A 23,450-nucleotide genomic window follows, 5' to 3' on the forward strand; every position below is an offset into this window, starting at 1 on the left:
AAACGAACAAAGTTCCAGTTATCGAACGCCACCCACGCTGCCCAACCCAGCGCGAGGGGAAGAAACTGCTTCCGCTTCAACCATCGCTGAGTAAGCATCTATCGCAACTTCTGTTTGTGAACAATATTAGTGATATTTAGCGGTAAGCACAGTAATCATTTTCTTTCTTACTGTTGTAAAGTTGTTAATTTATACTTTTACCAAACCAACACTAAATACCCGCAGAGATCGGGATAATCCGGCAAAAGGCAGTCCATAAATAATATCCACGGTGCTTTACGGAGGAAGCCTGATTGCGATGAGCTCAATGTGGGTGGGGCACGCATGAGCGAAGGAACAGGGCATTCCCTGAAGCACCATGACAGCCACCGTAGGGGGCGTGGCAGGGGGATTCCTGACTATTAATACGGCTAAAAACAGGAAAAAATGGTTAATTATTGGGTATTGGTGGAGTTCGGGAACGGATTAATTGGTTTTCCATTATTTCTTATGGGATAATTAAGTCCAGTTTTCGAACATATCGGATTTCAAACGGTTTTAAGGGACGAATTAAATTCGATAACCGGGGGACCACTGTATATTATAATTATCATTTGTGAACATCGACAGTTTATATATTTTGAAAACAATTGTAAATAAAAATGCCTGCTTGGTTTAAATAATACATAAAATTATATTTTCTAAAAATAAAATTTTGTAAAAATGAAAGAGAATGAATCAAATCAGTGCAATACACATTTAATTATATTGATTACATTGTGTATTCGATTAACACGAATTAAATCAATTAAATAAAATTAAATAAATAGAAAATTAAATAGTTTACATTTATTAGACCACTTTTGGGGCAATACAGGTGGGTGTGTGTGTGTGTGTGTGTGTGTGTGTGTGTGTGTGTGTGTGTGTGTGTGTGTGTGTGTGTGTGTGTGTTTTGCATTTAATATTTAATTTTCTAAAGATATGATCTACTCAAATTTTCTACTTATTTCAGCATACTGTAACACATGTATTAATTCCTTCCATCCTTCATTCATTTACTCCTTCCATATACTGAATTGTCAGGATTTTCTCCTTTTAAGAGAAATTATTGAAGCTCGACATAAAACGCTAATGAATTCGTATCACTTGACAGTCTAAAACACGGACGTGCCAACGATTCCAAGCATGTGCAATTACAAAACGTATTTCGACACACAAAAAAAATAGTACTTCCGGTAAGAAGTGAGTAGCCACAGTGATACTGCACTAACTCTATTTTTTTTTTTTTTTTGCATGCCCCTGGCATTGTTTTGTATGTTTTCAAGTTTAATAGCAGTACAGAAAATGTGCTTAAAGTGCGAGGTGGATACTAAACTTGATACGTTCCTGAGGGAACTCAGATTTTAACTATGTTAGCACATAAACATGCATTGCATTCGGATTGCAGTGAACCGAACTTGAAAGCCCTGTATCAAGAAAGTTGTTGAGTTGTACCCTTAGTAAGAACTCCTGGGTGTCTGTGAGCTGATTGTGGGTGGGAATTCATTAAATTGCGGAGAAATTTGAAGTGAATATTTTTTGTGAATTAGTGTAATGTTTTAATTTAATTAAGTTTAATTATGGTATCTGATGGTGAATTTTTAATAATAAGATGAGTAACAACATATCTCTACTCTGGCTCTCTGCGCACACACACACACACACACACACACACACACACACACACACACACACACATTGCCTGCCTTGTCAGCTATATCAAAGCATTCCACCTCTCTGATGTCTGACCTCCAGTGGCACACATACGTTCCACTCTGCTGACTCTCTCTGTGATAATGGAAAGCCAGTGACTTTCATTATGAAAGTTCTAACCCTATAGGCTACAGAAAACACATTAGCATAATGGGTTCAATTAAGTCTTAAGATACGTCTAACTTTGATGCACCATGTCTGTTTGTTGTTTCTAATATTGGATCTTTGAAGACTGCAGGACTATTAGAAGTGCAGATTGTTTTATGGGAAGTTCAGAAAGGTACTAGAACTTCAGGAATCCTCCTTATTAATGGTTTTACTTGTTTTAAACGAATCCCCTGTGTTTTCTTGCAGTTATGGTTTGTACGTCTGGCTCTGTTGGTTAAGCTCAACCTCTTCCAAAATGCAGAGCTGGAGTTCGAGCCGTTCGGTCACTTGGATCAGCCGGACCTGTACTATGAGTACTATCCCACAGCGTACCCTGGAAGACGAGGTAGCATCTTTACTGACTAAATGCATCTTTTTGAACTTGTACAATGAAAAAGCTCATTCATTTGTAGCAAAAGGAGGATTAAGACAGTGTTAAAAAGGAGCTCCTAGATAAAGAGTGCCCATTTATTAAAAGAATGGCTTGAGCAGTTTGCTCACACCAGAGTGCAGAGGAGGCTTTGAAAGCCTTTTTAACTGGCTGAGGCAAAGCGTGAAAGAGACATTAATGGAATTATAATGTGTTTGAAGGTATGCATGTAAGACATGCATAATACAGGAACTGAATTGGGTTTTGTCATAGCCACAGGCCATTTAGTCTCTCTGAGCATTAGTGTTTGTATTTTTCTGCTTTCAAGGTTACACTTCACTGATTAGAGCAATAGAAATCCAGAGCAAAGAAAAAGACTGCTTTATGTGTGGCTTTTCTTTCAAATAAAACGAGTCCAATCATAGGAAGATAATACTTATTCTCATGTTACTGATGTCTTTTAGTTTTATAGAAACAATTATCGTGTAGAGGCACGTAGGGCTAAACCTTGTCCACTGTTGTGCTGGGCTCTGTGTCGCTGACGCATCTGAAGAGGCAGGCAGTCAGTGGAGCCATTAATCTTGTCAAAGAGCTGCCTGATCAAATTCAGCCACACAAACTGGACAGAGAGATAGAGAAAGAAGAAAATTGGAAAAAGCAAGAGGTGAAAGTAATCAAGGATTAATTATCCGTATCTTATTAACAATCTCAGATTTTTGGCTTTGTCAGTTTGATTAGATTAGATTAAGCCTCAGATATCATTCTTTTGGCGCTTTTGTATGTTTAAAGTTTAGTCGATTGCATACGAAGGTAAAATGTTAATGTGCTTATTTAGAGTCAATTGTGTAGAATTAGTCACATATGTACACATTGTACTATATGTTGTTGGTTTATGGTTAATATTATTCCATTTCCATTTTAGAAAATAAACCCTCAAGTTCATTAGTCAGAATGTTCACGTGTTAGAGATTGTATAGACTTGGCAACTAATACAGAGAACATCAATTAGATGGGTGCAATTAAAAAAGCAGTAACGGGGCAATTAAAGACAAAGAAAGTAAGTTGTGTGTTGATAATAATTATTGTAATACCACAATACCAGATCTAAAGTGTTTCGTGATTTCATGTGTGTTCTATGACAGTAAATGGTAATATAAATTATTTCACTATATACACAGATCAGACATAACATTAAAACCACCTGCCAAATAGTATATACATGTAATGTATTGTACGTATCCCATATTGTATATTTTTATATCGTCTCGTATATAAACAAATATATTAACATCGTATATTTATATATATAGATCATCACCAAACCTCGTGTCTACGTTCCGCGCTAGCGTGAGGGAACATAACTCTCCCATACCAGCAGGTGGCAATAGTGTAAATTCATCATCCAAATAGGGAAACCGGAAAGCAAGCAAAAAAGCAAGCAGTGTTACACCTGCCGTAATCATAACTAACAGATTCATGTAGCTTTTTTCAGTCATGTTTGCTAAGTTACAAAGACAAGAGCAACAAACGTGTTCTGGTTTTTCCCACACGTTTCTTTCCCCATGAAAGTCATTTGCATTATGGTAGGATGCATTGTCCAGTGTCATTAGAGAATACCATCATCATGAAGGGGTGTTCCTGGTCTGCAGCAATGTTTAGATAAGTTGTGCTTCAAATGACCTATGACCTTGTTTGCTGGTTCACCAGCTGTCCTTAGACCACTTTTGGCTTTTAAATAAAGAATCTGCTCTATTTGGTGCCAGATACCTCAGCACATCTTCTGAGGTCTTGTGGAGTGCATGCCTCAGTGGAGGTTGTTTTGGGGGCAAAAGAGGGGACTAACATGACTGATCAGTGTACTTGCTTAATAAGAGTTAAAATATCATTTTGACATTTATTTGAAAAGACTATAGAACCCAGCCAGTGCACTCTTAGTGCCGGTCCCTGTTGGCTGAAGAAGGAGAAGGAGAGGAGGAAGATGTCTACAGAGACAGCAGGAAAGGGAGAAGTGTAGGAGAGTGGAGGTTCGGGTTGGTACTTTAAATGTGGGTACTATGACTGGAAAAGGGAGATAGATAGCTATGATGGAGAGTAGAAAGGTAGACATGTGTGTTCATGTGGTCAGGGGACCAAGTGAAAAGGGATTAAGGAACATTGGAGGGGGCTTCAAACTGTTCTATCATGGTGTGGATGGAAAGTGAAATGGTGTAGGGGTGATCCTGAAGGAAGAGTACAGTAAGTTCAGTAAGAGTACACTAAGGAAGGAGAAAAGGATTTGTACCGATTGGCTAGGCAGAGGGACCGAGCTGGGAAGGATGTGCTGCAAGTTAGAGCAATAAAAGATGGAAATGTGTTGACTAGTGAAGAGAGTGTTGAGAAGATGGAGGGAGTATTTTGAGCAGCTGATGAATGAGGAAAATGAGAGAGAGAGAGGGGGTTGGATGGTGGGGAGATGGTGAAGCAGGAAGTGGATAGGATTAGTAAGGAGGATGTGAGAGCAGCTATTAAGAGGATGAAGAGTGCAAAGTCGGTAGGACCAGATGACATACTGCTAGAAGCATGGAGATGTTAAGTAGAGATGGCAGTGGAGTTTTTAACCAGATTGTTTAACAAGATTCTGGAAGGTGAGCGGATGCCTGAGGAATGTAGAAGGAGTGTGCTGCCTACGGTAAGGGAATAAGGGAGATGTGCAGACCTGCAGTAACTACAGGGGAATTAAGTTGATCAGTCACACCATGAAGTTATGGGAAAGAGTAGTGGAAGCCAGGCTAAGAGAAGAGGTGACCATTTGTGAGCAACAGTGTGGTTTCATGCCGAGGAAGAGCACCACAGACATGTGTCTCCCTGGACTATGATGTTTGCGGGTGATATTGTGATTTGGTGAGAGTAGAAAGCAGGTTAAGAAGAGCCTGGAGAGGTGGAGGTATGCGCTGGAGAGGTGGAGATGCGCTGGAGAGAAGGGGAATGAAAGTCAGTAGGAGTAAGACAGAGTACATGTGTGTGAATGAGAGGGAGGGCAGTGGAGTGGTGCGGTTGCAGGGAGAAGAGGTGGAGAAGGTGGAGGAGTTCAGGTACCTGGGGTCAACAGTGCAAAGTAATGAAGAGTGTGTTAGAGAAGTTAAGCAAAGAGTGCATGCAGGGTGGAGTGGGTGGAGAAGAGTGACAGGAGTGATTTATGATAGAAGAGTGTCTGCAAGAGTGAAAGGGAAAGTTTACATAACTATAGTAAAACCTGCGATGTTGTATGGTTTAGAGACTTGAGTAAAAGACAATAGGTGGAGCTGGAGATAGCAAAGCTGAAGATGGTTAGGTTTTCGTTGGGAGTGACGAGGATGGACAGGATTAGAAATTAGTTTATTAGAGGGACAGCGCATGTAGGACGTTTTGGAGACAAGGTGAGGGAGGCGAGATTGAGATGGTTTGGACATGGGTATATCGGTAGGAGAATGCTGAGGATGAAGCCTCCAAGAAGGAGGAAAAGTGGAAGACCAAGAAGGAGGTTCATGGATGTGGTGAGGGAAGGTATGCAGGTAGTTGGTGTGAAAGAGGCAGATGTAGAGGACAGGGGGTTATGGAGACGGATGATCCGCTGTGGTGACCCCTAATGGGAGCAGCCGAAAGAATAAGATTTGAAATGACTAGATTTATTTTGTATGTTATGATTATAAAAGAGTAAAAGCATATGATTTGAAGCATTATCCAGTGTCCATTAAAAAGAATGAGCATAGTCGTTGTGTTTGTTCTCTACTTGACTGTGCTTTGTTTATTGTTGTTCAGGTTCGATGGTGCCGTTCTCAATGCGTGTGCTGCATGCTGAACTGCCTCAGTACTTAAACAAGCCCCAGGAGTCTCTGGACCGCCTGCACAGCATGAAAAGCATCTGTCAGAAAGTGAGAGAGTCTAAAACTTTTCGATCACAATGTCTGTGCTGTAATTATCCTGCCCTGAAACTCTGGTGCTCTGTGAACAGATCCTGGATAACCTGGAGGAAGGACTGGCTGAGGACGGGAGCATGATGACTCTAACACAGGAAAACAGACAAGGTAGACATGCTCAGTTTAACACCCGATTAACTTTTACACATTACGTAGTTTAGATTAGATATTGCGTTGTCTATGGGCCAGTTTGAACATTCTGTTTTACAAGTGATTTCCTAGAAATTCTTTATTAATTATTCACCTAAAAAACAGAAACTGGATTACATTATAGTAGAGTTTAAATGATTGAGAGACATTGTAAATCTGGGGAGGTTTTTTTCCTCATTTCAACTCGACAATAAAAACATATTTCAAATATTTCAGACCAAAAAGGTAAACGTTTAGAAAGGGTTTTGGACAAACTTGTCGGACAAACCTCGAGTGCACAGTGTCGTCAAAGAAAAAAAGGATAATAAAAAAAAAAATTTTAAACTCTGAAAGATCATCATTTTGCACCCAAACTGTTGTCAGTAATATAATTTGTAATGCAAATAGTTTAATTGAATTAGAAAATACTTTCTTTTTTTTGCCATGATTTTTCTTTTTCCCTAAAGATTGGTGCAAAAATTTAAGTGTCCTTTTTTCTCCAATGCATACGCATCACTATGGGCTTATTAACATACAAATAGTTTTTTAGATACATATTCTAAAATTTCTAATATATTCATCTTCAGTAAGTGATTTATCCTGATCAGGGTTATAGTAGTTCCCGAGCCTATATTGAGAACAGTAGGTGTGAGGTTGGAATACACCCTGGAGGTACTTACTGGGGCAAATCAGTGAAGCCAGTCTACCTTACCAGCATGTGTTTGGAAGGATAGAGGAAAGTGGAGAATCAGTAGAAAACCCATGCAGAGAGCAGACTAGGACTGTAGCTAACGATTATTTTAGTAATCGAGTATTCTACTGGTTATTTTAACGATTAATCGAGTAATCTGATAAGAAGTACCTTTTCTTTATTGAAAAGCAACACTAAATATACAAGAGAAAATAAGACGGGTCTCTTAAAATGAACAAGTAATTTGTTTCCTTTTTAGAAAAATTCGCATTTTATTGCTGAAATTTCATACACACCCATTGAGTGCATTTAATTGCCATATTACATCAAAATACAAATATATGAATAAAAAATCTTAAAGAAAAAATATATTTCAGATTACAAAAAAAAAAATAATAATAAAGTAAACGCACTGTATGATGTTTTCTTTGTGTTTTAATTTTAAATAATCTCAAACTATGGAAGCTTGTGGTATTTTTCTTTGGCCTAAATCCTAAAGAAGCCAGTTTCTGCCACCTTAAAATTGTTTGCCTAATCCTGACTTTTTTTTCCTCGCAATTTTGACTTTTTTCTCGTAATTCTGACTTCATTCCTCGTAATTCTGACTTAATTCCTTGCAATTCTGACACCATTCCTCGCAATTCTGACGCCATTCCTCGCGATTCCGACGCCATTCCTCGCGATTCCGACGCCATTCCTCGCGATTCCGACTTCGTTTCTCGCAATTCCGACTTCGTTTCTCGCAACTCAGACGCCATTCTCCGCAATTCCGACTTCATTCCTTGCAATTCCGACTTCATTTCTTGCAATTCTGACTTTATTTTTTGTAAACATCCAACATTTCTGGTGCATCCACCGGTAACCACGTTGTCTCCTCCAGAGCAGATTGTTAGACAGAGTTCTCTCCAGGGATCAGAGGCTTAGTTTGATAACGTGCAATTCTATTGATTGTAGAACATTTCATTTTCAATATATAAAGCTTTGTGGAGGGGGTTACACTGCCTGATATTCTCGGAATTGTGAGGAAAAAGAAAAACTTAATTTTTTCTTTGCCCCTCTCTGTTTTTACAGCGAGGATTACAGCATGGAGCATCAGTCTGTCATATTTGTTCGTGGTTTGTTTCAGTATCAGAGCACAAAGTTGACACTTCGCTAAATCTTACATATTTACTTAACTCTCACGCCAAGTGTTTCGATGCCGGTTGTGGCAAATGGAGACAAATGTGTGTATGCACAGATTGTATGGAGGGGACTGGAGTGTGTGATGCCAGCTCCCACACGGACGGCCCACTTGTCCTTCCCTGCTCACTTATCGCTCCCATCACCTGTGTTCCTGCTGAAGAGTGTATTAGCCTTTACATCAGACATACACACGTCTCTAGAGGAGCTGCCGAGTACTGACAGCCCAGTTGCTTCATGCCATTTCTCCCCATCTGCTGCCCTCGACCTTATTCCTTAGCTTATATAGCATGGCAGCTCAGCACTAATGCTTACCTCTCAACACATGACCACCTGCCCCATGTTCAGTGTCTGAGGATAAAGATCGAAGTTCAAGCTCCTAGTGTAAGAGAAGCTAATTTCTAATGCCAAAGCTCTGGTAAACAAGAAGATTCAAAAAGGTGTTGTTTGAAGAAAGATCATTTAATAAAGTTGCTTTGAGCCCGAACCTATATTTAATCTTTATAAGCACAGTGATACTCAGTCGGCTGCGGAACTCCTTGAATTTGGTGCTCATCACTTTATGACAAACGGAAAATGTTCCAGCATTGGTCGCATGGTCAGATGTCGACCCGGAATCTCGCGATGTTGGCTCATGAATAGTGCCATAGGGTGCCCTCCAAAGTGTTTCACTGTGCTTTGTGTGCATTTTAAGCCTAATACCATGGGTCTTAAAGTGGTTAAAAATGCCTTTTTGCATTCTCTATATTCCTTGTACAATATCTGACAAAAGTGAGTACACCCTTCACATTTCAGCAAACCTTTTAGTAAATCTTCTCAAAGGATTTAACTTGGATATATTTTAGAGTAGACAATGTGCAGCATTTATTTTTTATTTACAGATACATCTATTATGGTCTAAATAGCTGGCAACAAATGTGAGTACACCCTAAGTGTCAAAACTGTGTGTAAAAGTGTCAATATTTTGTGTGAGCACCATTTTTTTCCAGCGCTGCCTTAATCCTCCTGGGCATGGAGATCACCAGAACTGTACATTAAAGTACTGTATTAACAAAAAAAAGTTTGGTAGTTCCGGAACTAATTACCGAGTACAGCGGTATTAATTTACAAGGGACATACAATTACAGCTCTATGGTCAATTTACCTTGTCTGAACATTTATATTTTATTATTTAACTATTTGTAATGCACATTATATATAGGTCCAATTGATTTTTTTTGTTTGTTAAACTTCCAATCTGTGTATCAAAAGGCAAAAGGATAAAGAATGCACATTTTATTTCTCTGGTAATGTTTATTACAATGGACCCGATCTTCAAAGAATGAAAGAAAGAAAGAATGAATGAATGAATGAATGAAAGAATGAATCAATCAATCAATCAATCAATCAATCAAACCTGTCCATGTTGTCCATAGGCATACACAAGGTTATTTGTAGTAAAATCTTTGCCTGCTAGGATTTTCTTGTTTGCAACACTGGCAGGTATACACACAGATGCTGAGATTACATCTTACACACACTGTGTGTGTGTGTGTGTGTGTGAGAGAGAGAGAGATGGGGGAGAGAGAGACGGGAGAGAAAGAAGAAAATTTTAGAGAGAGACGGGAGAGAAAATTTTTTGCTATTCAGTAGGAATGGAGCAAGTGTTTTTTAAATGTCCAGTAAGAGTGCATAATGTAATGATTTCAGTATTTGAACTATGATTTGTAATAGATTTTTGTCAAGGATTTTTGTCTCAATCACTATATTTATTTAATTTTTTTAAACAAACGATTGGAGAGAAATTGTCCAGACTGGAAAAGCATAGCCTATAATTCTGAACAACTCATTAGCAGCACAATCTCTCTCCCTTTCATCTTGTGCTGCTTTTCTCATTTCAGCTGCACCGATAGCAGTGCAAGATGGTAGCCTCGTTTCTCTGTGTCTCACTGTAGTCTTTTGAAGTCACCAGATGCTGTGGAGCTGCAGATGATGAACACAAGCAGAAACCTGCAACACATACACACACAAACACACACACACAAATTATAAGAGGACAGCTATGGTCCCTCATGGTGCCTACAGTCAGCCAGAGGGAGGAATGAATGTGATTGTCACAGTGTCTTTCCCTCCTTCGCCATAATTCTCTCTCGCTGAAGAATAATTGATGGTTTGGACAGGGAAAAGGGTGTGATGCTGAGTGGGGGGAGAAGGAGGGAATTGGTGTGCAATCGGTTAGCCTGTATTCCCAATCTCTCACCCTCTTTTTTTTTTTTTTTTCTTTCTGTCTTTGTTTTCATCTCTCTCTTTTTCCCAGCCTCTATTCAGCTGTGGAGGTCACGTCTGTGCCGGGTGATGTACTCCATGGCAAACTGTCTGCTAATGATGAAGGTATGTGGGCGGCAGGAGAGAGCTGCTGCAGAGATGCACTTACCGTAGTGTCGCTTGTATGTGCGCCACCTAGCCATGTGCACAACTGCAGTGTAACACAGCAGGAGAGGATGTGGATGGATGATGGCATACATGTGTCTAGGGTTGCAAATTTCCAGGAATTTTCAAGACTTGTAAAAAAAAAAAAGTAGTTATAGTAATCTTGGACGAAACAACCCGATTTAATGCAATTCCAGTGGAATTTCTACTCTTCACATTCAGCAATCATATACATACTTCCTGCAGGGCTAATAAGGCCACTCCCCCTACATGCACTGTGAATTGCTTCTTAACACAACACAGATCATTTCTTGAATCCTGCAAACAAAATAATGTCAAAAATATCCAGCTTGGTGAGTATTCACGATGACATAAATAGTACATGCATTTATGTTTAAAACTTTCTTGTGCTGTGTGTAAGCTGTTATGCAACAAAGTTATTCTAACCATTCAATCAAAGTCAAAAATGTCATTTTTAAAATCGGTATTAGATTGCAAACAAAATATTTATACAGTCGCCCCCCCGTCTATCACAGTAGTTACGTGCCAAAACCAACCGCGAAAAACGAATTTCTACGATTTCTACCCCGAAATGTTTTATTTTTATATTGTTTAAGCCATAAATCACGCTAAAAACACTCTTTAAACACACACAGAAAACATTTGCAAGAATATAGTGATGACTTTTCTACAGTACTGTAGTGTAGCCTATGCATAGTTTCTCTGCTTGTTTATTGGTTGAAGTGTCTTATTATGTCAAAAAGGGTCCGCGTTAAAGATACACGCATGCATTCTTTTTTTTTATTGGCTAAATCTGACGAAGTATGTCTTAAACTCCACCCTTTTTTTTTACGTCAGAGGACACTACAAGCAATAAATAAGCAGAAACCCATGGTTTCTTGTAATGCATTTATGATGAACAGAAATCGGGACCATTTGCGAAAACAAAATAGTTATGTGCCAAATTAAAAATCGTGATAAAGTGGGACTGAGAAATTTGTATTTATGTATGTATTTATGTTTGTATATCATACAATTTATTTGCAATTCCCCAAATTAATAATTAATCCCCAAAAATGTCCATAAATTCCTGTTTCCAAAATTCTCCAGATGACGTTCCCATAGAAAGTTTATGAAAATTTTACGCCCTTTTGCAACCCTAACTGTGTCATGGTAAAAACCTTTAGCTCATTTCCTTGTCAGATATCGATATGCAGTACTATGTACACCTAGTGAACATCATCAGACAAAACAGGAGTGTTTCACAATGAACGGTGGCAATCAAACTGTATTCTGCACACTCAAAGCTAATACAGCAGCTAATACAGGTCACACTGGAGTTTATAAAGCAGTTATCCATGAGCCTGGGCATTAACATATTGGAAATGAGCATACAGTGAAATTGTGTGCGTTAGAGCACTTCACTTATGCGAGCACTGAGACGCATGAATCTCCGTTCTCAATAGGCAATGTGCAATTCACATTTTCAGTTTTAAAGCTACATTATCTTTAAGATGAGTGGTTTCTTGTAACAGCACATGGCAGCAACCAATATAAATAAAATGTTCTGCAATGCACCAATTGATTAACACTAATAAAAGTTAATCATTTCTGTGCTAATGTCAGTAATGACAGCTATCAAAAACACTAATTATTAAATACTAAGTAGATTAATTAGGTTTAATATATGTATGATCTGAATTTTCCATTGATCAGTCAATAACTTTTAAAAATATTTTTAGTAGAGGTCAACCGATATTGGATTTTACTGATACAGATAGCTAGGTCAGATTGTACTTGCCAATAACCAATTAATCAATAGTTTTTAAAATTGATACTGGATTAAAAAAATACCTCACACTCCACGTAAAATAGTACTGAATTTTATACAAAAATTAATAAATAAAAATAAAAAAAGCTATACACAATTATATTATCTCAAGAAAATGTAATAAATGACATAAAGATGAATATATTAATAAATTTTGAGAAAAATAATACACATTCAAACTAAAACAAAAAGTATGCATGGCGTCACTACGGGAGGCTGCTCTTGTAGTGTATAACGCAACCCGGAAAAACTGTCAGTATGAATTTTTGCCAATAGTTCTTCCAGTTACCATCGGTGCTAATTAACCGACTGGCAAAGACTCTTAAGTATTATAAATACATATAATTTGTAATTAGAAATGCATATGGGTGTGATAATTGGTACTGGATAATACACACAAGCAACCCAGATTCGTCCACTAAGGCTTTTTTCCCCCCCAAGTGCAGCTTAAGATTGTTGAGGTTTGTTTTTGCTTCCTTGCATGTCTTTATGGAATCCGTCTCAGAATATGCTTGGCTCAGTCAGATTTAACAAAAAGGTGCCTTTTTTAAGTGCCGAGGTTCAGGCAGAGTTCTGATAAAATCAAGGCTTGAACCTGTACCTTACCACCCCACATCTCCAATTTAATAAAAGGGAGATGCATTTTGTTTGTTTGCTTGACTCGGTTGCCCGCTGTCTACGTTCACTTCGTCTAGACATGAGCTTTAAGTAGAATATATTGGGTCACAAGGGCCTTTACTCCCCCAATGCATCATTCGTCCTATCTAAAAAGTGATCACTGTTTTTTTGGACTGTTAGCTCAGAACGATTTGGAAAACACGATCTAGCGTTCAGCTGGAGAAACATTCAAAACGTCAGTGTTGAAATCAGATCTGTGTATGACGCTTAAATTATTCCCTCTATCATAAGCGGAGGGAATAAGGAAATGCAGTGCTACAGTGCCATCTGCTGGTTAAAGATGATATTTACAATTGTTTTTCTTTGCATACATGTGTTTTTGTTTCCTTCCACCTTATGTTTTTTTTCCCCCCATCACACACATGCAGGACTACGTGCTGGCTGTTGAGACGTATCACTCGATCATCCAGTATGAGCCGCAGCAGACAGTGCAACTGTTGAGTGGAATTGGACGCATCTTCCTACAGGTAAGAGGAGGCATCGGGCTTTCTTGGTCGTTTCAGCTACAGAAAGTTGTCATACGATATTAAGACACCTGCACCATCACTAGATTGCACACAGTACTCTTAAATAATCGCATTTTATTAGTCAGAAGGTTTTCTTTGATTTTCTGTAACGACTGAACAGCAAATCCCAGGTGTATATTAATCAGTGGTGGACGAAGTACACAATGTAGTTGTGTTAAAGTAGAGATACACTTGGTAAAATATTACTCCAGTAAAAGTTCTCCCTTTAAACTTTCACTTATGTAAAAGTAAAAAAAAAATTTGCTTTCACATGTACTTAAGTATCCAATGTACTATGATGTATTAAGGCTATAATGTTCCTATTATCAAGTGTGAACACATGGATTTTCCTTATCAACTCAGTTTATGTGAAAAGAATGTGACTTTTAGGAGAACAATTTATTTATAGAAGGATATTGAGTTAAAAAAAATAATTGATATTTATTACAATTTTAATGTGCCATCATAAACAAAATATCATAAATGAGGCCACGGGTGTTTGTTAGAGTTCGAGTCAGGAGTTTCTTCTATCATTTATTCCTTTCAAAATGTTCTGCTTGCTGTTGAACTGACACTGAACTGTATGTTAATGCTAAGTAAATATCGCCAAGCGCAATCAAAACTAGTTCAAAACAGAACGTGTGCTCTACTCTGATTGGTGGCTCGCTGCGTGTTTGACCAAGTTTTTATCCACTCATTAATAAAAAGGAACGACTGATTTCACAAAACATAGATGAGTAAACAGTCTCCCCAAATGGAAAATCCTTTGGTAAAGTACAGATACACGAAAAAGCACAGTACTGTAAAAAATTACATTTACTTCATTACTGTTCACCACTGATATTAATGCACTAATTCTAACATTCAACAGCATAAATGCAGTCTATAGAAACAGCTCAGTTTGGCAAATTGTTCAGTAGGAAAATGCTGCATATAATCTACAACTTAACAGTTATCAAAATAAACATATTAACAGAGAAGACCTATAATCTTTAAAAGAATGATGTTTGAAATAAGGAGACCTTTATGGAAGGAGTCTCCAGTGCAAGTACTTTGTAAATAGTAGGTTTTTCAGGAATATGACTAGCTTCCTTTTTTGCTTTATTGGTTTTGAGAGAAAAATAGAGGGAAAGCTTGTCACTCCACAGCATTAAGTGCAACTACAAGCACATAAAATGAGCTGTCATTCTGTAATTCATCCTGAACGATGCAACTTCACGCCAGGACGCATCCTGTCATTTACTGTCAATATCAAGATGCTACAAATTAATTCATTCCTTTCGTGTTAGGTAATAATAATAGACAACAAATCAGTCTTGAAAGTTGTTTCCTCGTGATTTATTACAAATATTTTGTGAATTTTTTTCGTTCATTCTGACCATGTCTGATGTCATTTTCATAGCTGTGCACTCACTGTGATTTTGATTTATATTGCAAGATTGGAGACATTAAAACCGCCGAGAAGTATTTCCAGGAAGTTGAGCAAGCCGCACAGGAAAAAGGAAAAGGACCAGTTCATGACATGGCGGTTTTAATGAACAGGTGATGCAGCATTTCCAAAGAGTTTTGTGTCTTTCAGACTCAGTCATGTTTGTACTAAAAAAAAAATCTTTTTTTTTTCTTTTTTTTAAGGGCATTTGTTCACCTGAGCCAGAATAATTATGCAGACGCCCACACGTGTTTCTCCGACGTCTTGAAAATCGATCCCAACAATCCAGTGGTAAATACTGTAGCTTTACTGTTATCAACAGGCCAGACGTCTGAATGGTATTGACTGAAAGGCGTCGCAAAAAAAAAAAAAAAGAAAAGAAATTTGTCTTTTTATTGTTAACCTGCCCACACTGTGACAGTAATGAGAAGGAGCACTCAAACAGATTGTCCTTGTGCTTTTGTATTAGTCTGTGCTTGTCTGAGTGCCCAGACTAAAGTATGCAGGTCTGGTTTTAAAGTTTTTAGCTGGAATAATTAAAGCTTTTGTTCAAATGTTACACTTTACCTTAATCAGTGAAACGTGTGTGGAGGTGAGGAACTTGGTTGTAGAATGTAGTCAATCTTTAGCATTTCATGTATCATTTCCAAAGGGTGTCTTCTGGATCTGCTGTTCCATATGCATATGGTTTTAGTGTAAATGCTGGTTTGTGGGTTTGTTTTTTTTCCCCTCAAACCAGCTCTGAGCTGGTATCAAAAAGTTTCAAGACTAGTTTTATAACACCAACAGATGGCAGCAAAAGGCTGCACACACAGTCACAGGGAGCACCAACCTTCATAAGTCAGTGTACCAAAAGACATTGTCCTGTGTACATCTGGAGCTTTGCAACTGGTGCTTTTCTCATCACGTGCACACTCTATCACCGAGCTCTCCTCAAATGCATGTTTCTCGCCGGAAACATGATCTCTCTTCCGCACCCACTCCACTCACCAGGACTTCGCCCTCTTCCCGAAGATGAAGTCGCCATTTTGACACCATTGTGGAGATCCAGCACGAATCATAAGGTGCTTCCAGGACACATTCTTGAAGTGGCAGGAACGCTGAGAGCACTGTATTGCTGTGTAAAGGGACTGTTTTGAATGTGATCGTGTATAAACGTAGATAAATTAAGTACATCCATTAAACAGAGCTAGTCTTGAAACTTTTTTATGCTAATTCGCTTTATAATTTGCAACTTTTTTAAGAATGGTCTTTCCAGTGCCTATTTAAGTAAGTGCTCATGCTTGTAGACAACCTTCAGCATACAAAATATGGATGATTACAGAGAAGAGAGAGGCAAATTTCTTGTTATTTGTCAGTTTAGGAATTTAGGTCTTACATGTAAGGAAATATAGTAAAATAAAAATGTATTTCTTTTTGAGATATTGTAACAAATCTAGATTTGTATAAACTGTTGTACTTTTCCAAAAAAAATTTCCCTGCAGGCGAACAACAACGCAGCAGTGTGCTTACTTTATCTGGGTCGCTTAAAGGAATCACTGGGTCAGCTAGAGAGCCTGGTGCAGCAGGACCCTGCATTCTACCTACACGAGAGCGTGCTCTTCAACCTGACTACTATGTACGAACTGGAATCATCACGCAGCACGCAAAAGAAGCAGGCGCTGCTGGAGGCCGTGGCCAGGCGCGAAGGAGACAGCTTCAACACACAGTGCCTCAAACTGGTGTAACCCAGAAATGAGCAGAAGTGCATTAGCTCACCGTGTCGCCACTTCACGATGTGACATGAGCTCCTTTAACAAGCTTGAGCTAAAAATGCCACTGGTCAGTTTTATCTTTTTTTTTTCGAAGGCTTTAAAATGTTATGTTTGACCAAATCAGAGCTGATCTGAAATGACCTGTGTGTTCAAACAAGGTATGTGATGCATTTGAAACACTTTGCATTGTTCCTAAGCTATAAGGTTACAGAGGGTGTAAATAGAGGGAGAATTTCAAATCAATAGTAAAAGAACATTAATGTAAATATTTCGCAAAGGCGACTGAAATGCGACCTGAATGAGGATAAAGCATTACACCAATTACAGTCTGGACTTGGTTCTTCTATAAAAATAAAAATACACTGTCAGTAACATGGATTTGGCAAATTGCATAACTAATGGTTGCCACCCCCCAACACACACACACACACACACACACACTATATTCACTAATCAAGCTCAACTACTCACTGACTTTCACCAAAACAAGTTTCCATTTATGAAAATAATGCTTTACTGTGTTTTTCACTCCAGTGCTTTAACTATAGGACAGGCTACTCATCTCGCCATCTGCCGCACTGAACACATCGACTGAGGCGTATGATTCCGAAAGAAAAGAACGTAGAGTTTGTGGAAATATTGACAAAAAGGGGACAAAAATAAATTCCAACATAAAGCTATTAGACTCCCTGGCAGGACAACAGTCATTTTGCAGTTAAACCTATTGGGGGAAATTAAAGACACTAGCAAAACAAGAACAATATATTTTATGAACACAATAACTCATGAACTTGCTGAGTAGTGTGTTTTTTTTTTTTTTTTTTTTTGCCCCATTTTCTCCCTAATTCCCTTTTCCCAATTCCCAACCTACAGCTGGCTCTCCTTTATTATATTACAGCTAATAGCTGGGATGGGTGAAGGCTAACATGTTTTTCCTCTGAGACACAGGAAGCCGGCCGTCTGCATATTTTCAAACAGGGCAGTATAACACACTCCTGGAAAATGTGCTATCTTCCTTTTTCCACCTACATTAGTCACTGTGATTGACAGGACAGAGAAATTACATCCCTGAGTCCAGGGCCATGCCTATCCTTTTTGGCTTATGGTCACACACACACACACACACACCCTCCCCTCATGGGTCTGCTCTCCCACCACAATGCCCCACCACCACAAAATACAAATAATTTGTACCCACCTATAAAGAAGGTTAAACACGTTTAATAATCATTGCTAAATTTCCTGAATTCCAGTGTGTAAACTTATACTCTATATAAAACTTAAGCAGGAAAAAACAAGTAAATAATTTAAATGGGTGAGGGTGGGGCAGGGGGCACTCAGTGGCACCCTCCGAGCTGATTGTGCCCTAGGTGACTGCCTTGTTTGCCTATGCCTAGAAACTGTGCTTCCTGAATACCTCCAACCCTGATATCATGGCTAAATTTCCCTCTTGGCTTTAAAAACTTGCAACCTCCAGATAACAGGACGGACACTTTTTTGATGCACCAGCACAACTTTAGATTTTTTATTTATTTTTTTTTGTCCAGGTGGAAAACAAAAGATGTTTCGTTAAATAGATTTAGCAACATGAAGCCGTTCTCTTCCTGGGAATTCATATTCTCTATTCACCCCCTTCTTAAATTGCCATGTCATTACTTTAACTTGGCTGCTATGTTCAGACCATTCAGTTAGCATTCAGGCATCTAAGGCATGGGATAAGAACAGTTCTGTATTTACTGAGTTCATATTAGGAGAATCTTTGTGCCGTTGTTCTTCTGAAAAAGCTTTTTTTTTTATTGCAACCAGTCTGTGCACTGCTCACATACGAGGTGGTATCAACGTTTTGAGACTTTTGTAAGACGCCAACAGATGGCACCACAAGGCTGCATGTACAGTCACAGGGAGCACAGACATTCATGGTCAGTGACCCTTAAGTGTGAGTTTCTTGTGGAAACACATGGTCTCACTTGTGCACCCACCGTACTCGCCAGACTTGGCTCCTGCGTACTTCGCCCTCTTCTTGAAGATGAAGATCCTGCTTAAAGGTCACCGTTTTTACACAATTGCGGAGATCCAGCGGGAATAGCAGAAGGTGCTTGACTCTAATAAACAGACTTCCAGGCCATATTCCAGAAGTGGCAGGAACGCAGAGGTGAAGGTGTGTAAATGTAGATGAATAAAGTGCTTTCTTTTAACATAGCTAATCTCAAAACTGTGATACAACCTCGTATAATACAGTATATGGACAACAGTTTACACATCCCATTCCATATTTAGTTCCAATATGATGTTATATTAATGTCCAATCTTCTGGGAAGTTGAGCTACTAGATTTTGGAGTGTGCTTTTAACCACAAGGGGGCCTGGGTTGCAGACAGCGTTCCAATTTATCCCACAGGTGCTCAATAGGGTTGTAGGGTTGGATTTGTGTACAGGGACACTGTCATGCAGACCCAAGTTTGGGTCTCCTATTTTATTTAAAGGGAATATTTAGTGCTACCACAACGAAAGATCATATACATATGTGTGCCTCTAAGTTTGTGCTGACAGTTTGGAGGGAGAACCACACATGGCTGAAAAAGTCAGGTGTCCCAATGCTTTTGTCCATATAGTGTACATAAAAGTGAATGTGTTTGTGCTGTGTTTCACATCACTGTATATTTGTTTTGCAAATTGAAATAAACCCAAGGTGATTTTGAAGTCTGTAAAGCACAGCACTGTATGTTTCTGTTATACTGTGACTGTCAAAAGTCTGAAAACACCTGGTCTTTTAGCATTTTTGAGAGACACATGCATGTTCCTTTTGTTTATATGCAACAAACTGGGTGATGAAACAGTATTAAGATCTACTTTGACCAAACACTTATATAATTGCACAGATTTTTAACTTTATTTTCATTGAAAACTCTTCCTGTAGCATGTATACCAGATTTACACACTCTTGGCATCAGGAAAGTTCGTTTCTCCAAACATTCAGCAGTTTTACAAGAGGCATAGCAAAGATGTTCTTTGCAGGTTGGATGTTTCTTTCTAACCTTGTGAGTCAATTCATCCCATAGCAGTTCAATAAGATTTAGGTGCAGTGACTGGGCAGGCCATTCCATTAAGAATAACTTTCTTTGTTCTCTAAATAATGCTTACAGAGCTTGAATGTATGATTCAGATCATTGATGATGGTTCAGTTTTCCTTTCACCTTGAATACAAAAACCCAAAAGCAATAAACTTCCACCTTCATGTTTGACTGTAGGTGTGAGGCAGTTGGCGAACATTTCTCCTGTTCTCTCTTACATAAGTCCTTCTGTTAGAGACAGAAATGTGAAATTTGGAAGAAAAATGACTTTCTGCCGGTCATTCACTGTCCAATTTATTATTTTCTTTACCCAGTGTGTTGTATATAAACAAAGGGAATATAAAATGATTAAATATGAGGTGTTGCCAAACTTTAACCAGGGAAAGGACCCGTGTGTATACCCGTGTGTATACAGTGTCGCTAACAAACCTACACCAAAACAACACAATACATGGAGAAAGCTTTGGAAATTTATTTACAGTATTAAGATCTAAAACCTACATGAGCAGGTGTGCGGTAGATTTATATACAATTCTAAGGCTAACCGTTATTATGACAGTTTGATAAACTTTGGGCTAAAATCAACTTTAATAAAAAAAATGTAGGGCCTTCAAGCCAAACCAGGACTTTTGAGTTTATAAAATTAAGTGGAGACTGCATTCATTTTACGACGAACTCCCCTGCTACATTTATACACTTATTCCAGTGTTTAACTAATGCCCGGAAAGATTTGGCATAGAAAGATTTGCGAGTTGAACCATTTATAGGACGGCCTGCTTCACTTCGTCATCATTGAACCAACACGACTGGGATCGTCACTGGCGGCCATCTTTGAAACATTTATACCAATTCAATGTCACACTGCGGCTGAGCGTCTCATCACCGTACTGTGCTTGATGTCTGCAGGTTTTACGCCTCTGTTCACGTGAAACTCCACACGCTGTTCCATGCGTGCACTAACACTGTTGTCTGCCATCTTGATTAACGGCCTCTGGACTGGCGTACAATCAGTAACAGGACACACTAGTCACTTACTACTGCGTGTGGTAGCATTTTTATACCTATAAAATTTAAAGTCCTGGTTCAACCTGAATGCCCCCTCATATAAACATCCTGTCCTCTACATGTATTAAAAAATTACCAGGGGTGCTCCAATCAGGATTTTTGGTCCTGATCACTGAAATCAGATTGCAGAGTCTATTTGATGCATTCTATTCATCTATCTATTGATTTATTTATATTTACTTGATAAATCACATCAAATAGCATCAAGTTAAAAATTGAAAAAATTAAAGTGTAGTTGTGTTAGGTACCCTAACTGATGTTTTAATTTACTTGCATTAATGGCAGAATTGTTTGTGGTTGCCTTAAGTGTATAACTATTTTTAATAGAGAAAAATGAATATATATATAAATCCTGTTGTTTATTGCACCCCACCTGTCATGTCTTTATTCCCCACTAGAGGGCTGGTGTAATGTGAATCCAAGGACACGCGCTACAGACAGCGGCTGATCATCGAGGCATATGAATTGCGTTCTTTTGGAATTTTCTTGGTACACACTTTAAACATTGCTCATGTATTGTCTTTTTCACAAACCTTGTGCAATTAGACCGGTAAAGCAATTTATAGCGTTCAGCGAATCCACATACTGTTTGCGAATTTCGAAGTGATCAGCTGGGCGGTTGTACGCCTTCCAAACCGGCTCTCCTACAAACAGCCTCATGGCTTTAGTGTAGTTCTGAAAATATAGCAATACAAACAGTAATTTTAAGACTATCTTGACTTCCTAAGAAGGATTGAATTCAGAATTAAACATTATGTGCTCCAGTAGAAATGGCTCACCGTCTCGTCCATGGTGAATCGGTGATAGATGCCTGCTGGAAGCGTGATCATATCTCCCTTCGTCATAGCGATACGAATCCAGCGGTCGTTCTTGTCCCTGACGTCAAAGTACGCCCTTCCATCCAGGATGTACCGGATCTCATCGTCGAGGTGCAGGTGTTCCTCGTAGAACATTTTTAACTGGGAAACAGGAGGATGTTACATAAAACACGCACAATGTCAAGTTTATTTCCATAGCGCTTTTCACAATGGACATTGTCTCAAAGCAGCTTTACAGAATTTAACAGTTAAGGTGAACAATGTGTATTTATCCCTAATGAGCAGCCATGGTGATTGTGGCAAGGAAAAACTCCCTTAGATGTTATGAGGAAGAAACCTTGAGAGGAACCAGACTCAAAAGGGGAACCCATCCTCATTTGGGTGATAAAGAGTGTGATTATAGTCTTTAAACAATACAAACACCGGAGAGTGAGAACTAACATGAGCACTGGAGTGTAAGATTATGAGTAATGTCCTTTCTACAGTCTTTTACAGTAATTTGATGTTATGGAACCGGGAGCTACTGAGCAACTCATAAAACATCTCAACATCTGAGATCAGAGAACCATGTCATTCTCATGGCTGTCGATGGTTTTGCATTGACCTACTTTCTCCTCGTAGTTCGGCAGTTTATCCGGATGAACGTCGATGATGTCCATGTAAGAGTAACCTTTTTCACCTCGGATCTTTTGCAACGCGGGGTCGTTTTCGTAGATGTCAGCATTTAACTGTGAACAAAAATGTGAAAAGAAAGAGGTGTGTGCTTCATAAGTTTCTTTTTTTTCAGTACTATAAGTGTCTTAATTCAGTTTAATCATTAGAATTACAGCTCTGCCCTAGAAATAGAAAATTTGCATGCATTATTATAATAAACTGACATGACAGCATAATCCAGAGATGAGGGGAGATGGTAGTTTAGTGGTTAAAGCATTGAACTCCTGTATTATAAATTTTCTCTCTCTTTCTTTTTATCTACTTATTTATTTATAAATATTATTACATTTCAAATTATGGAACAATGGGCACTTTAATTTGAAGTATTGTTGTTATGATGAAACATGTCCTTTCGGACCATGGCCTCCTAATCAAATGAGATTTTTGGCTGTTCATAGGGAAATGTTTGGACACTTGGCATAGTTCCAGCTTGTAGGAAAAGGTATTAAGATTTATTTTCCTGAGTAATTTGAATCTCCGACCTTGTAAACAGCTAATTGTTAGAAAAAAGAACCCATTCAGAACATCAAACGGTTCATTTTTTCTTATTCTTTTATTTTTTTGACCAAAACCTCTTCTTTTGTTTGTTTATTTGGTTTTATCTTTTCTTATCAATACCACAAATTATAAGCAATATTATTAATACCTGTAATCTTCTTAAACAGAAAATACTGGGAATGCTAAATTGCCTGTGATTATTTTTGTTGTTGTTGTTGGTTTGTTTGTTTGTTTTGGTTTTTTTTGAAGGGGGGGTACGAATCATTTTTATTATTATTGATTATTTATTTATTCACATTAAATTCTTGCACCAGCCAACTGCTGACAGAAATGTATCTCAATCCAAGTTCTGTATGAATATTTCCCTCATTACATTAACTCATTATCACGTTACACTTATTGATATGCAGATGATGATGATGTCGTCACCTGGTGCCATCTACAAACTTTCCCCCGAAATCAGCACTAAACCCTGATCCCAAAGCAGATCCATTTG

The 23,450-nt window shown here is 38.4% G+C and overlaps 2 protein-coding genes across 5 annotated transcripts in view; one reads left to right on the top strand and one right to left on the bottom strand.

The window, feature by feature from the left end:
• trappc12 (trafficking protein particle complex subunit 12) overlaps positions 1-19,488 on the top strand; it is a 34,911-nt gene extending 15,423 nt beyond the window's left edge. For all 4 annotated transcript variants that reach the window (XM_046856467.1, XM_046856472.1, XM_046856471.1 and 1 more), the window contains exons 5-12: positions 2,086-2,224; positions 6,026-6,138; positions 6,219-6,291; positions 10,479-10,552; positions 13,469-13,567; positions 15,045-15,148; positions 15,239-15,326; positions 16,520-19,488. In XM_046856467.1, the coding sequence (XP_046712423.1) occupies positions 2,086-2,224; positions 6,026-6,138; positions 6,219-6,291; positions 10,479-10,552; positions 13,469-13,567; positions 15,045-15,148; positions 15,239-15,326; positions 16,520-16,762 (933 nt within the window). In that variant the 3' untranslated portion in view covers positions 16,763-19,488. The remainder of the gene's footprint in view (positions 1-2,085; positions 2,225-6,025; positions 6,139-6,218; positions 6,292-10,478; positions 10,553-13,468; positions 13,568-15,044; positions 15,149-15,238; positions 15,327-16,519) is intronic.
• An 819-nt stretch (positions 19,489-20,307) lies between these two features.
• adi1 (acireductone dioxygenase 1) overlaps positions 20,308-23,450 on the bottom strand; it is a 3,431-nt gene continuing 288 nt past the window's right edge. The window contains exons 2-4 of the mRNA XM_046856474.1: positions 22,351-22,470; positions 21,704-21,883; positions 20,308-21,599 (exon numbers count right to left, since the gene is read on the bottom strand). Of these exons, the coding sequence (XP_046712430.1) occupies positions 21,450-21,599; positions 21,704-21,883; positions 22,351-22,470 (450 nt within the window). The 3' untranslated portion in view covers positions 20,308-21,449. The remainder of the gene's footprint in view (positions 21,600-21,703; positions 21,884-22,350; positions 22,471-23,450) is intronic.

Source organism: Silurus meridionalis, chromosome 8 (genome assembly GCF_014805685.1).
Source record: "Silurus meridionalis isolate SWU-2019-XX chromosome 8, ASM1480568v1, whole genome shotgun sequence".
NCBI classification, from domain to species: domain Eukaryota; kingdom Metazoa; phylum Chordata; class Actinopteri; order Siluriformes; family Siluridae; genus Silurus; species Silurus meridionalis.